Source organism: Microcaecilia unicolor, chromosome 5 (genome assembly GCF_901765095.1).
Source record: "Microcaecilia unicolor chromosome 5, aMicUni1.1, whole genome shotgun sequence".
In the NCBI taxonomy this organism is placed as follows: Eukaryota; Metazoa; Chordata; class Amphibia; order Gymnophiona; family Siphonopidae; genus Microcaecilia; species Microcaecilia unicolor.
Window position 1 is genome coordinate 197277576 of NC_044035.1, and position 15009 is coordinate 197292584.

General features: G+C 47.2%; 1 protein-coding gene across 2 annotated transcripts in view; it reads left to right on the forward strand.

Moving 5' to 3' along the window:
• Window positions 1–15009, forward strand: part of HSD11B2 (hydroxysteroid 11-beta dehydrogenase 2) — a 515757-nt gene that overhangs the window by 387232 nt on the left and 113516 nt on the right. For both annotated transcript variants that reach the window (XM_030203692.1, XM_030203693.1), the window contains exon 3: window positions 13271–13456. In XM_030203692.1, coding sequence (XP_030059552.1) covers window positions 13271–13456 — 186 coding nt within the window. The remainder of the gene's footprint in view (window positions 1–13270; window positions 13457–15009) is intronic.

The window sequence follows — 15009 nt, forward strand, 5'->3', positions numbered from 1 at the left end:
CCCCGACCAATGCCCTCCTCCCCCCCACAACTCCCCACAGAACCCCAACAATTCCCTCCCCCCCCACAGAACCCCCAACATTTCCCTCCCCCCCCACAGAACCCCCCAACATTTTCCCTCCCCCCACACACACACAACATAAGTACATAAGTAATGCCATACTGGAAAAGACCAAGGGTCCATCGAGCCCAGCATCCTGTCCACGACAGCGGCCAATCCAGGCCAAGGGCACTTGGCAAGCTTCCCAAACGTACAAACATTCTATACATGTTATTCCTGGAATTTTTGATTTTTCCAAGTCCGTTTAGTAGCGGTTTATGGACTTGTCCTTTAGGAAACCGTCCAACCCCTTTTTAAACTCTGCTAAGCTAACTGCCTTCACCACTTTCTCTGGCAACGAATTCCAGAGTTTAATTACACGTTGGGTGAAGAAAACTTTTCTCCGATTTGTTTTAAATTTACTACACTGTAGTTTCATCGCATGCCCCCTAGTCCTAGTATTTTTGGAAAGCGTGAACAGAAGCTTCACATCCACCTGTTCCACTCCACTCATTATTTTATATACCTCTATCATGTCTCCCCTCAGCCGTCTCTTCTCCAAGCTGTATAGCCCTAGCCTCCTTAGTCTTTCTTCATAGGGAAGTCGTCCCATCCCCGCTATCATTTTAGTCGCCCTTCGCTGCACCTTTTCCAATTCTACTATATCTTTCTTGAGATGTGGCGACCAGAATTGAACACAATACTCAAGGTGCGGTCGCACCATAGAGCGATACAACGGCATTATAACATCCTCACACCTGTTTTCCATACCTTTCCTAATAATACCCAGCATTCTATTCGCTTTCTTACCGCAGCAGCACACTGAGCAGAAGGTTTCAGTGTGTTATCGACGACGACACCCAGATCCCTTTCTTGGTCCGTAACTCCTAACGTGGAACCTTGCATGACGTAGCTATAATTCGGGTTCTTTTTTCCCACATGCATCACCTTGCACTTGCTCACATTAAACATCATCTGCCATTTAGCCGCCCAGTCTCCCAGTCTCGTAAGGTCCTCTTGTAATTTTTCACAATCCTGTCGTGATTTAACGACTTTGAATAACTTTGTGTCATCAGCAAATTTAATTACCTCACTAGTTACTCCCATCTCTAAATCATTTATAAATATATTAAAAAGCAGCGGTCCTAGCACGGACCCCTGAGGAACCCCACTAACTACCCTTCTCCATTGTGAATACTGCCCATTTAACCCCACTCTCTGTTTCCTATCCTTCAACCAGTTTTTAATCCACAATAGGACATTTCCTCCTATCCCATGACCCTCCAATTTCCTCTGTAGCCTTTCATGAGGTACCTTGTCAAACGCCTTTTGAAAATCCAGATACACAATATCAACCGACTCCCCTTTGTCCACATGTTTGTTCACTCCTTCAAAGAATTGAAGTAAATTGGTCAGGCAAGATTTCCCAACACAAAAGCCATGCTGACTTGGTCTCAGTAATCCATGTCCTCGGATATGCTCTGTAATTTTGTTTTTAATAATAGCCTCTACCATTTTCCCAGGCACCGACGTCAGACTCACCGGTCTATAATTTCCCGGATCTCCCCTGGAGCCTTTTTTAAAAATTGGCGTTACATTGGCCACCCTCCAATCTTCCGGTACCACGCTCGATTTTAAGGATAAGTTGCATATCACTAGCAGTAGCTCCGCAAGCTCGTTTTTCAGTTCTATCAGTACTCTAGGATGAATACCATCCGGTCCAGGAGATTTGCTACTCTTCAGTTTGCCGAACTGCCCCATTACGTCCTCCAGGTTTACCGTGAAGTCAGTAAGTTTCTCCGACTCGTCCGCTTGAAATACCATTTCCGACACCGGTATCCCACCCAAATCTTCCTCGGTGAAGACCGAAGCAAAGAATTCATTCAGTCTCTCCGCTACGTCTTTGTCTTCCTTGATCGCCCCTTTTACCCCTCGGTCATCCAGCGGCCCAACCGATTCTTTTGCCGGCTTCCTGCTTTTAATATACCGAAAAAAATTTTTACTATGTTTTTTTGCCTCTAATGCTATCTTTTTTTCATACTCCCTCTTGGCCTTCTTAATCTGCGCCTTGCATTTGCTTTGACACTCCTTATGCTGTTTCTTGTTATTTTCAGACGGTTCCTTCTTCCATTTTCTGAAGGCGTTTCTTTTAGCCCTAATAGCTTCCTTCACCTCACTTTTCAACCAGGCCGGGTGTCTTTTGGACTTCCGTCTTTCTTTTTTAATTTGCGGAATATGTATGGCCTGGGCCTCCAGGATGGTATTTTTGAACAGCGTCCACGCCTGTTGTACAGTTTTTACTCTCTCAGTTGCCCCCCTAAGTTTTTTTTTTACCGTTCTTCTCATTTTATCATAGTCTCCTTTTTTAAAGTTAAACGCTAACGTATTTGACTTTCTGTGCACAGTTACTTCAAGGTCGATGTCAAAACTGATCATATTATGGTCACTGTTATCAAGCGGCCCCAGTACCATAACATCCCTCACCAGATCATGCGCTCCACTAAGGACCAAGTCTAGAAATTTTCCTTCTCTCGTCGGCTCCTGCACCAGTTGCTCCATAAAGCTGTCCTTGATTTCATCAAGGAATTGTATCTCTGTAGCGTGTCCCGATGTTACATTTACCCAGTCTATATTTGGATAATTGAAGTCACCCATTATTATCACATTGCCCATTTTGTTCGCGTCTCTGATTTCTTTTATCATTTCTGTGTCTACCTGCTCATCCTGGCGAGGTGGACGGTAGTACACTCCTATCACCATTTTTTTCCCTTTTATACATGGAATTTCAACCCACAGTGATTCAAAGGTGTGATTTGTGTCCTGCTGAATTTGTAATCTATCTGAGTCAAGGCTCTCGTTAATATACAACCCCAACAATTCCCTCCCCCACCCACTCCCCACACCCCCAACAGGCCCCCCCTATTTAAATTAAGGGCGGCCACGCCCTCTGACCAAGGCCCTCTGTAGCAGGGCAATGAGCAGGCCCAGCAGTACCCTTAGTGGGCCCTGGAGCTGCTCATTGCCCTGCCGTAGGGCTCTCACCTCCTGCAGCAGCTGGTGCTGGCCAACTACAAGCTGCTGCTGGCCATCTACCAGCTGCTGCAGGAGGTGCATCATGGCCCCTGCACCTAGGGCAGGTGGAGGTGGGGCACGGGCTGGAGCAGGCCCAGGGGACGGAGCAGACCCAGGGGACGGAGCAGACCCAGGGGAACGCAGTGGGGCAGGTGATGTGGATGGCTGAGGGGAGGGAGAGGGCTCTGCTGCTGGTACAGGTGGGGAGGGGGCCTCCATATAGTCCTCATCTATGATGAGCACCCCCTCCTCCGAGCCCAATGACTCCTCCTGCGCATCCTCATCCTCCTCCTCCTCTTGCCGTTCCTCCTCCTCCTCCTGCTCCTCCTGCTCCTCCTCCTCCTCCTCCTCCCTTTCCTGCTCCTCCTGCTCCTGCTCCTCCTCCTCCTCCTGGAGGTGGTGGAACTCCTCATTTTGGCGCTCGGCTTCCTGCTGGTAGAGCCCTGTGTATGTAAAAGGAGTGTGATTGAGATCAGCGCATACAACATGGCTTGCATAGTGCAGTAGCTGGGTGGCGTGAGGCAGGGGATGGGGCAGGGTGTGGTAAGGCGTAGCTTATGCCCATGGGGAATGAGCTGCATCAGATGACATGACACAGAACCCTGGACCCTCCTCTGACACACACCACCCAGGACATGTTGCCATACCAAATTCATTGCTGACCAGCATGTTTGCATTGTGAGATGCAACGAGGGGTTGATGGGCAGTTGTTGTAGGATTTATTGGGGGGGGGGGCAGTGGGAAGGGTGTTGAGCACAAATCTTTTATGTGAGTTAGGCCACATGCAGTAAAAGTAGGGCCTCAGGCAGGTGTACCAGGACACACTAATCAGCCACCACAGTAAGGGGAATAGTAAAGTGAGGCATATCATCTCATTCATCTCGGGGGGATGGTCGGAAGTTGCAGGCACGCTCATGGGAGAACCCCTGCAACCTGCATCCTTGATCTGGGACAGATATGTTATTACTTACTAGTTGGCTATTAGGCACATGAGAATTGATATTGTACAACACATTTGCATTATTCATGAAATGTATGTAATAATCTGTACAGGTGTCCTGTTTTTGAATACTTACGGCGAGCCCTGAGGTGCCTTCGCACCGCCCGGATGAGGTCGGGCCTCTCCCGCCTCACACGGCGGAACCGCCTCCTGAGGGACTCCAGGTCCTGGTGGACTCCAAAGCGTCTGTAAGATATAAGTTTGTAGAGCAGGGGTCAGGGGGGTTGGTCCTTTTTGTCCTCTGCACACATTCATTTGCTATTCACATACCAGAGAGAGAGGGTCTACAGTGTTGGGGGGGGGGGGGGCCACCTCCATTGGTACTGAATCATAGGAGCCACCTTTTTAACATTTTGGGGGGTGGAACCCCCAGTGGAGATGACCCCTCCCTCCATACATACAAGGCATTTATTTTATATTGGGGGTAGGGTGGTCAAGCACCCACAGCAGCCACCGAGTTGGTTCCTATGCAGATGATGCCAGAGAGGTGGGCATGAGGCCAGACAGTACCGTTTGTATACATTATAATGTATGCTTGTTAAACTACTTTATATGTGTTATCATGACCATGTTATAAAGTATGGTATAGGTTTCATTGGTCTCATGTTTCCACTATTTGGATGCGTTGTAAGCCACATAGAGGCTGCAAAGAGGGGTTGGGAAATGTGGCCTTCACATAACTAACGAAATTGTCACATAACACTAATATAATAGTCACATAACTAACGAAATACATTCTTGTAGGGATGTGGGAATGGTCGTCGTTTCAATAACATACAAATTATTAGTGATTGTGCATGTTCCTATATTACTCATGATCCTTGCATGGACACTCCAGTTACTGGTGGTAACATTGATGACGGAGCTGTTATATGTGTAGGTACAGGAGGGGAGGGGGGTTGGCCCATAACCTTACCTTTCTAGCCTGTCCCGGATGCGGAACCAGGCTCGCATGGCCTGCAGCCTGGGGGGCAGGTGGTGGTGTTGGACAAACAGTCTATGGCGGTGCCTTAGGCAGAGGCGGACGAGCAGCAGGCTCTCCTCCTGTCCAAAATTCGGTTCTCTGCGTTGTGCCATTTTTCCACGTGTTGGAAAAGAAGTGCCTTATATAGACGACCTTGCGTGAGGGACGTCGTTTCATGCACAGCTCCATATATGGATGACCATTCCATATATGGCCCCTATCAGCACGTGGACGCCCTCGTAAGCATAGACGTCTTTGACGTGCACATGCCTGCACGTGTGTGGAATGTGCCTTATATAGATGAGTATGACGCACCCCACCCGACCCTTTTCACATATACACAATATGCATATAGCTGCATGTTCAGTAGGTGTACAGTGCATGCAGATCCGGACATTCAGATGGGCACATATGATGAAAGTATGGGTGGAGCAGCATGATATGTCTGTAGTTGACACATATACGCGTTCCTCATATTTTCCCGTACCTGGATGGCCTGAACAACATGTACTGTACTTGCGATACACCTATGTACATTATTTTACACACCACGTGATTTGGTCGTTTGCACCTGCAATAATCGACCGTGTTAGGGCGCCCAATTTAGTCACGCTTATGCGCTCGTCATTTGATTGTTTTCTTACAGGGATAATCGATTATCGAAAAACACCCACACTATTTTCCCATTATACATGTCTATTTTTGGACGTTTTCGTAAGAACATCCTAATTCGTACTTGGACGATCTTTCCATTATGCCCCTCAATATGTACTAGAACATTATAATTGGTAGTGAAGGGTAAGGCAAAGTTGTAACATATAGATGAGTAAGAAAGTAGGAACAATTAGAAAGTAATTGTAGATTTGAAGAAAGGTGCACGTGAGGTCAGAGAGATGGTTAAATATTATCTCAGCTAGGGTAGGAGTGGATAAACATGTCCCGCTGCAGTATGTGTAGCCCGAGTCAATCCTTGTGTGTGTGAGTGAGACTAACAAGTTAGTTACTTCTTCCGTTAAAGGCTTGGTTGAAGAGCCAAGCTTTCACCTGCTTCCTGAAGTAGAGGTAGTCTTGTGTTAAGCGGATCCTTTCAGGCAATGCATTCCAGAGTGTGGGGGCTACTCCAGAGAAGGCTCACTTGCGGGTATCACATCATGTAATGTCTTTTGGAGAGGGTGTAGTTAGTGAAAGTCCTGGGGAGGACCTTAGTGTCCTTGGCAGTGTGTGGAGGATCATCCTATTCTTCAGATACTTGGGACCATTTCCTTTCAGGGCCTTGAAGATCAGACATAGAGTTTATATTTAGCCCTGTAATGAAGTTTTTGCAAAAATGGTGTGATGTGGTCACGTCGCTTGCAACCTTCTATGAGTCTTGCTGCTGCATTCTGAATCAATTGGAGCTGGTGCAGGCCCTTTGTAGTCAGACCATTGTATAGTGCATTGCAGTAATCCAGTCTTGATGTTACCATGGCATGCACAACTAGGATAAGATTTACCTTCTCGATGTAAGGAGAGAGGCAGCGTAGCTGTCACAAATAGTAGAAGCAGCTCTTGAAGGTTGCATGGATTTGGGGAATCAGAGTAAGTGTTGAATCTAACTGTATTCCAAGGTTCCTGACTTGTGATTTGAGGGGGAGTTCATACTTCCCAAAAGGGATTTTGATGTCAGGTATGTATCCACTTGTGTTAGGGACCCAGAGAAGCTCGGTTTTACTTGGGTTCAGGCAAAGTTTGTTGTGTTTAGCCCATTCTTGAATTGATGTTAGACAAGTGATCAGTTTATTCAAGGCTGTAGGTAAGTCAGGTTCAATGGGTGTGAGTAGCTGCACATCATCCGCATAGATGTAGAACTGAGTGTCCATTGACCGAATCAGCTCATCTAGTGGCTTGAGATAGATATTGAACAGAATAGGTGACAGTATCGATCCTTGTGGTACCTCGCAGGTCTGTGTCCATGGTGGTGATGAGTTGCTGCCAATCATTATGGATTGTTGCCTGTCTGATAGGATCTGAACCAGGCAAGTACTGTTCCATTGATACCTGCTTCTGTCAGTCGTGCTAGCAATATATCATGATCTACAGTGTCAAAAGCTGCTGAGAAATCTAGCAGTACTAACATCGAGGCAAATCCCTTGTCTTGGTTTCTGTGATGATCATCTAGCAGGGATACGAGGACCGTTTCTGTTCCATAACTAGGTCTGAATCCAGATTGACATGGATCTAGCCAGTTACTCTTTTCTAGCCATTGTAAAGGGGGGTCCGCTTCCTCCTCTTGGGTGGAGCCAGTAAGCCTGCGGGGCTCCCAGGGTTCCAGCACAAAATGCTGCTGATACTGGGACTCCGGGCCAAAGTATTTTATTGTCAAGGCAATTTCATACCAAAAATCATAATATATTCTTCAAAACAAAAGGTACAGCCCTCTTAAAATAGTCTTCAAAAGAAAAAGGTACAGTCCTCATAAGATAATCTTCAAAAGAAAAAAAAGTTACAATCCAGGTCCCAAAATCCCTCAGCAAACGCTCAGCTCCTCTAGATCTCAGGTCTTCTATTAGGGCATTAGCTTTCCCTTCCCCCTCCTTCAGAAGGGTTTAGTAAGAGTTCAGCACACTTCCAATATAGCACAACAGTTCAGAACAAATCTTCATGGACAGTCTTTGCACATCAAACCAATACCACAAATCACCTGCCTTTTCACAGCACAGGGGGAACCCTGTAAGGAACTGGGTTGGCAGTTTCTCCCACCTCTCAGCACCACGCCCAATGTGGCCTCCTCCACTGCCTTCAAGTGCTGGGCAGGACAACCTTTGAATTCTCCCACTCCATGGTAGCTGGCTCCTCTCCCTTAGGCAGCTCTAGTGGCAGGCTACTTCCTTCCTCCACATACTCCATGGAATCTCTCTCTCCATTCGTCTCCCCTCTCTCCTGGTGACTGAGAGCCTCCAGAAAATCTGCTCTCCCCTTCTCACAGCTGGGGGGAATTATGTATTGATGGGGAAGCCAGGGAAACTGAGCTTCATCCTTCCCTCTTCCTCTCCCTCTAGTGGGGAAGGGAGTAACAGGCTCACCCTGCCTCGAGCCATTGCTTCCCCTGCTGGGGCTGGGAATCCATTCCATTTTTTTAGGACTACTCTCTTCTCTCATTCTTGCAAGGATTTCTGGGACCCATAGTTCTGGGCTCAACTGCTTTACTGGGGAATCTCTGGGGCTTGCTTTGTCACACCATTCATTAAGTTCAACACAGACTGTTTGCTCTATGAGTTTCCCTAGAAACGGGATGTTGGATACTGGCCTGTAACTTTCAAGTTTGTCCTGGTCAAGGTTGTTTTTCTTCAGCAGAGGGTGAACCACTGCCATTTTTAATGCTGTTGGTAATTGCCCATTAGAAAGAGAAGTGTTCACAATTTTTGTGGTGCCTTCTATAAGGCCCATACTTGCTTGCTGCACTATCTTTGATGGGCAGGGACTGAGGGAGCAGGTAGTTGGTCGAAGGTCTCTTAGGATTTTGTCATTAGGTTAAAAGTGTTCCATCTGTCTCTGTTAGGAGGGGGCAAGTTTGTGCACCCCTGGTTGATTGGTTGGGCACTGGGTGGGATTGCCTGTAAATCCTGGTGAAGACTTTTAATTTTGTTGGCAAAGTATGCAGCAAAATCATTGCAGTTCAGTTTAGACTGGGCAGGCTGATTTTGTTGTGGGGGTTGCAGTAGGCTGTTTACTATACTGAACAGCTGCTTGGTTGAATTGGCAGCCTGTGCAAATGCATTGAGAGAAATACTGTTTTTTGGTTGCTGTTAAGGCTTTGCCATGTGCTTCCTGCAGTTTAGCCTGTCTTCATCCAGGTGAGATTTGCGCCATCTCCTTTCCAGTTTTCGTCCTTCACGTTTATGGATCCGAAGTTCTGGAGAAAACCAAGGTGAGCGTTTGTGAGTGGGGCATAAGACCTTTTTTAGTGGTGCTGTTTTCTCTAAGGTCTTGGCTAGGTGTGTATTCTAGATGTCAACTTGTTCTGCCACTGTTGTCTTTTCATCTATATGCGGATAGTCGAAGGCCTCTAGGAAGTTCTCAGCAGTCAGCTTTTTTTTTGTCTCTGATCTCCTTCCAAACTCTGGGAGGTGCCATTTGTTTCAAGTGGTCACTTAGGGAGAATTTAATTAGAAAATGGTGTGGCCATGATAGGGGTGTTATTTCAATACTGTTATCCCAGAATTCTGGGATATCCACCCCTTTGTAGAATACCAGGTCTAGTATGTGACCCTTTTCGTGGGTTGGAGAATTGATCACCTGTGTAAATCCTAGCGCTGTCATCGTGTCCAGAAAGGCAGCTGTGGTGGTATCTGGGGTGTTGATGTGTAGATTGAAGCAGGGTCGTAGCGAGGGCGGCTGACACCCGGGGCGTGTCACCGCTGCGCATCCCACCTGAGTGCAGCACGGCGCGCACCCCCCCTCCGTGGCGCACCCCCCCCCCCTCCGGAGCGAATTCTTACTTGCGGAGGATGGGCGGGAGGGCCGATCCGCCCCGAGTGCACGTCGCTCGGAGCTGCATCAGCTCCGCTGGTTCCCTGCTTTCTCTGCCCCAGAACAGGAAGTAACCTGTTCCGGGGCAGAGGGAGCAGGGAACCAGCGGGGCCGACACCCCCCCCAGCAGGTGCACCTGGGGCAGACCGCCCCTCCCACCCCCCCCTTCCTACGCCACTGGATTGAAGTCTCCCATGATCACCAGCCTAGGGTAATTCAGGGTCACTTGAGTAATCAGGTCTAGGAGTTCTTGCACAGATAATGTGTTGTTACGAGGTGCTCTGTAAATCATGAGCAGCCAGATTGGCTTCTCCTCTTCAAGTTGGATTAAAAGAGATTCTGATCCATGTAGCTGGGGCATGGATATTCTGCGCAGTTTGATTGTATCCCGAATCAATACTGCTACCCCTCCACCCTGTCTTCCTGGTCTTGGTTGATGTTGGATATTGAAACCTGTTGGGCATAGTTCAGCCAATTATTTCTTTAACTTTGGGGAATGCCTCAAAAACGTGAATGTGACCAATTCTTTCCCATGTCATCTCATAGGTGCTTAGTTGGAGGTAGCAGCCACACTCTAGGGAGGGTAACTGCTACCTCCGGGATTGAGCTGGGACAGAGGTATTATAACTTCTTTAGATAGGTTAATTGCCAGATCAAACATGAAATTGCAGTGAAACATGTCATTATTACATTTGTGTGGGGAAATCTTGCCTGAAAAATTTACTTCAATTCTTTGAAGGAGTAAACAAACATGTGGACAAAGGGGAACCGGTTGATATTGTGTATCTGGATTTTCAAAAGGCGTTTGACAAGGTACCTCATGAAAGGCTACAGAGGAAATTGGAGGGTCATGGGATAGGAGGAAATGTCCTATTGTGGATTAAAAACTGGTTGAAGGATAGGAAACAGAGAGTGTGGTTAAATGGGCAGTATTCACAATGGAGAAGGGTAGTTAGTGGGGTTCCTCAGGGGTCTGTGCTAGGACCGCTGCTTTTTAATATATTTATAAATGATTTAGAGATGAGAGTAACTAGCGAGGTAATTAAATTTGCTGATGACACGAAGTTATTCAAAGTTATTAAATCGCGACAGGATTGTGAAAAATTACAAGAGGACCTTAGGAGACTGGGCGGCTAAATGGCAAATGACGTTTAATGTGAGCAAGTGCAAGGTGATGCATGTGGGAAAAAAGAACCCGAATTATAGCTACGTCATGCAAGGTTCCACGTTAGGAGTTACGGACCAAGAAAGGTATCTGGGTGTCGTCGTCGATAATACACTGAAACCTTCTGCTCAGTGTGCTGCTGCGGCTAGGAAAGCGAATAGAATGTTGGGTATTATTAGGAAAGGTATGGAAAACAGGTGTGAGGATGTTGTAATGCCGTTGTATCGCTCCAGAGTATTGTGTTCAATTCTGGTCGCCACATCTCAAGAAAGATTTAGTAGAATTGGAAAAGGTGCAGCGAAGGGCGACTAAAATGATAGCGGGGATGGGACGACTTCCCTATGAAGAAAGATTAAGGAGGCTAGGGCTATTCAGCTTGGAGAAGAGACGGCTGAGGGGAGACATGATAGAGGTATATAAAATAATGAGTGGAGTGGATGTGAAGCGTCTGTTCACGCTTTCCAAAAATACTAGGACTAGGGGGCATGCGATGAAACTACAGTGTAGTAAATTTAAAACAAATCGGAGAAAATGTTTCTTCACCCAACGTATAATTAAACTCTGGAATTTGTTGCCGGAGAAAGTGGTGAAGGCGGTTAGCTTAGCAGAGTTTAAAAAGGGGTTGGACGGTTTTCTAAAGGACAAGTCCATAAACCGCTACTAAATGGACTTGGGAAAAATCCACAATTCCAGGAATAACATGTATAGAATGTTTGTACGTTTGGGAAGCTTGTCAGGTGCCCTTGGCCTGGATTGGCCACTGTCGAGGACAGGATGCTGGGCTCGATGGACCCTTGGTCTTTTCCCAGTATGGCATTACTTATGTACTTATGTACATAATTATAAATACAGGTGCTTTGTTTGTAATACTTCGAGCCATGAGGCGCCATCGCATGTGCTGGATGATCTTGGGACTACCACGGTGCCTCCCCTGGTACCGGCGCCTCAGGGACTCCAGCTCCTGCGGAATGCTGAAATGCCTGCAAAATGCAAGTTGGTAAACCAGGAGTCAGGGGATAGCCCGTCTTGACTTCACAGACAAAATTCCTTTGCAACCCTAGAGACACATTACAGTGATTGGGGGAGGGGGGGCATTAGGTGGGTACAGTCCATAGGGTAGTTGAGGTGGACATGGGGGCAGAGAGTGCCCTTTCTGTGTAGTATTGCAGGGATGTGGTAATAGTTTTCCTTTCTAGGACATTGATTCAATTTATGGAGGGAGCTGTGGTGCAACAGGAGGGGGACTGATACCCTATGTCGAGTACTTTGGGGGGGGGGGGGGAGGTCTGCCATTCCTGAACACTTACCTTACTAAACTGTCCCTTATTAGGGTCCAGGCCCTGGTTGAAATATTCCGCGGGGGCAGGTGGTGGTGGTGGAGAAAGAGGCAGCATCTATGGATGATGCACATTTGCACCAAGTGCATCATGTCTGCCAGCGAATAATTAGACTCTCGCCTTTTGCCATTTTTCATCCTGAATAGACGTTCTTCACATATGCAGTGCTAAATATGGACGTCCCTCAAGTGCAGCGCCAAATATGGATGTCCTTCACGTGCAGTGCCAAATATGGCCGTCCCTCACAATGTGCAGTGCCAAAAATGGACGTCCCTCATATACGCGGTGCCAAATACGGACGTCCCTGATGTGCAGCACCAAATATGAACATCCCTCACATGTGCGCCAAATATGGACGTTCCTCATATACGCGGTGCCAAATATGGACGTTCACGTGCATGGACGTCCTTGCACTGTGGAACCTTGCGTATGTACAGAAGATGTTTCTAGCGTGAGTATGTACTTGTTTGGTTCATGTGGCGGCTGTGCCTGAAAAGATGTCTTTCTGTGAATGAGTTAGACGTTTCCATTTTATGCATTCCTCATTGGTATTATCGAACATAGAAAGATGTCCATTATATTTTTCCATTATATGTGTTTCATTTTGGACATTTTCATTAAAACATCCAAATTCAGACTTAGACATCCTATCGAAAATGCCCCTCTTTGCTATTTTTCCCACAGTTCAGGGAGTGAGGGCTCTTATGGCAATCTACAATAGGGACACTTTCTTCCTCTGTGCTAAGTGGGTGGTCTTGGGACATCAGAACTGAAGAAATATGACTCAGGTCACAGAAGTCCTGCAGCCCTGACTTTGCAGTTCAGAACTTTGTTCCTCAGGTTACACACCGTCTTTTCTCTAAACTTACAAAATGGCTGCCAAATTCCATTTCACACAATCCAAATGTGGTCTAAGCAGGTCATCTATGAAACTTAATAACCTCATAGGCATAACTGTTCTTTGAAGGAGGATATGTTCTTTTTACCATAGTGCTTTCTCACAAGGGTGGGGGGGGGGGGGGCTTCTTTTCTCTGTACCAAGGAACACTGACAATGTAATTCCAGCTCTCCCTGATGGGTTGCAGCATCCTCAAATGTACATAATCAAGATATCTGGGAAAAGGCTGCACCCTCTCCATGACCCAATAAAAAAACTGAAGTCTTTTTTTCCCCATTTACTCTAGGACTCTGGGGATTAGTGAATAATGCTGGAATATGTGTGCACTTTGGTGATGCAGAACTCTCCCTGATGTCCAACTACAGAGGTTGCATGGAGGTAAACTTCTTTGGCACACTGGAAATCACCAAGGCCTTTCTTCCCCTACTGAGATGCTCCAAAGGAAGAATTGTAACCATAAGTAGTCCTGCAGGTTTGTATTTCATCTACCTGATTACAGAAGAAATCTCCCTGTAATTACATTATCTCTTAGGTATAAGGTTCATTCTTTGAAGTGTAGGCAAGATCAACCAGGCCCAGAAATCATGCCGGTAAGTGGGATCTGCATACTTACATTCCCAAGTGGCTTTTTGTGCTGGATGACAGAGTCCCAGTGGTTGAAGGATATGTTCTAGATCTAGGCCTATGAAGGGCAATTCTGTAACATAGGCACTCACATTTACATATGCACTATAACATAGGCACTCACATTTACATTACAAAGTGTGATCTGAAGGCGGAGAGGAGCCAAGAGTTATATAAATACTGATGAATTCAGTGCTGGTACCTGCATAGCATAACCATGTGGACACCGGCACTGAATATCATCAGTATTTATATACCTCTTGGCTCCTCTCCGCCTCCAGACCATACTTTGTAATGGCCAATTAGTGCTGATATTTAGCAGCATTGCCTGCTAAGTGCTGCTGAATGTCAGTGGCCAGCCTACTCAGTGTGGTTTAAAAGGTAAGTAAACATATAATCTGAAAAGTCTAATTTTATTTATGTGTTCTTCTATCCTACTGTTATCCAAAAATAAGTTTTGGTTCAAAGTGTCTTACAATTTACAGTTAGGTGAAATTACAATTATGGTTCTTAGTTAGGAGTTAGAAAGGACATTGATAGCTTACAGAAAAGACACCAATAGTTTAAATAACTGGATTTGAAATTTTTGAAGTAGGTTTTAATTTATTTTCTGGGATGTACAGTGGCGTTCCTAGCTTGGATTGCACCTGGGGCGGATCGCCGATGCGCCCCCCCCCCCACCCCCGCCTGCGAAATGACACCCCCCCCCCCCCCCGGCGAAATGACTCCCCCCTGGGTGCACGCCGCTGGGGGTGGGGTGCCACGGCGCGCGCCTGTGGGCTCCGACCGCTAACTTCGCTCGTTCGCTGCAGCTCCCTCTGCCCCGGAACAGGAACCTGGTCCGGGGCAGAGGGAGCTGCAGCAAACGAGCGAAGTTAGCGAAGTCGGAGCCCACAGGCGCGCGCCGCGGCACCCCCCAGCGGCGTGCACCCGGGACGGACCGCCCCCACCTTGGTACGCCACTGGGGATGTAGTTACCTGTAGAATTTTTTGAAGAGGTATGTTTTCAGTTCTTTTCTGAATTAAAGATAATTGGCGATTCCTCTTGTGACCTTTGGTACTGAGTACCACCACCAGGACCCCGAATGACTAAACCCTGCCATGTATATTGTTTTGTTGGTTATGTTGGGTAGGTAGAGGAGTAGATAGCTTCTGGTTTCTGGGCTTGCATTCCTTAGGGATAGTTCAATCATATCTAGCATGTATTCAGGGGACATAATAGTATCTTGTAGATGAGGGTGCTAGCCAGGGCCGCCGAGAGACTGGGCCGGGCCCGGGGCACGGCCGCCCTCAGGGCCCCGCCCCTGCCATCCTCGCTGCTCCCCCCTCCACCCCCCCCCCCCCCCCAAGGTCGCCACCACCGCTCCCCCCTCCATCCGCCACCAGGTCGGGCCCCCTGCT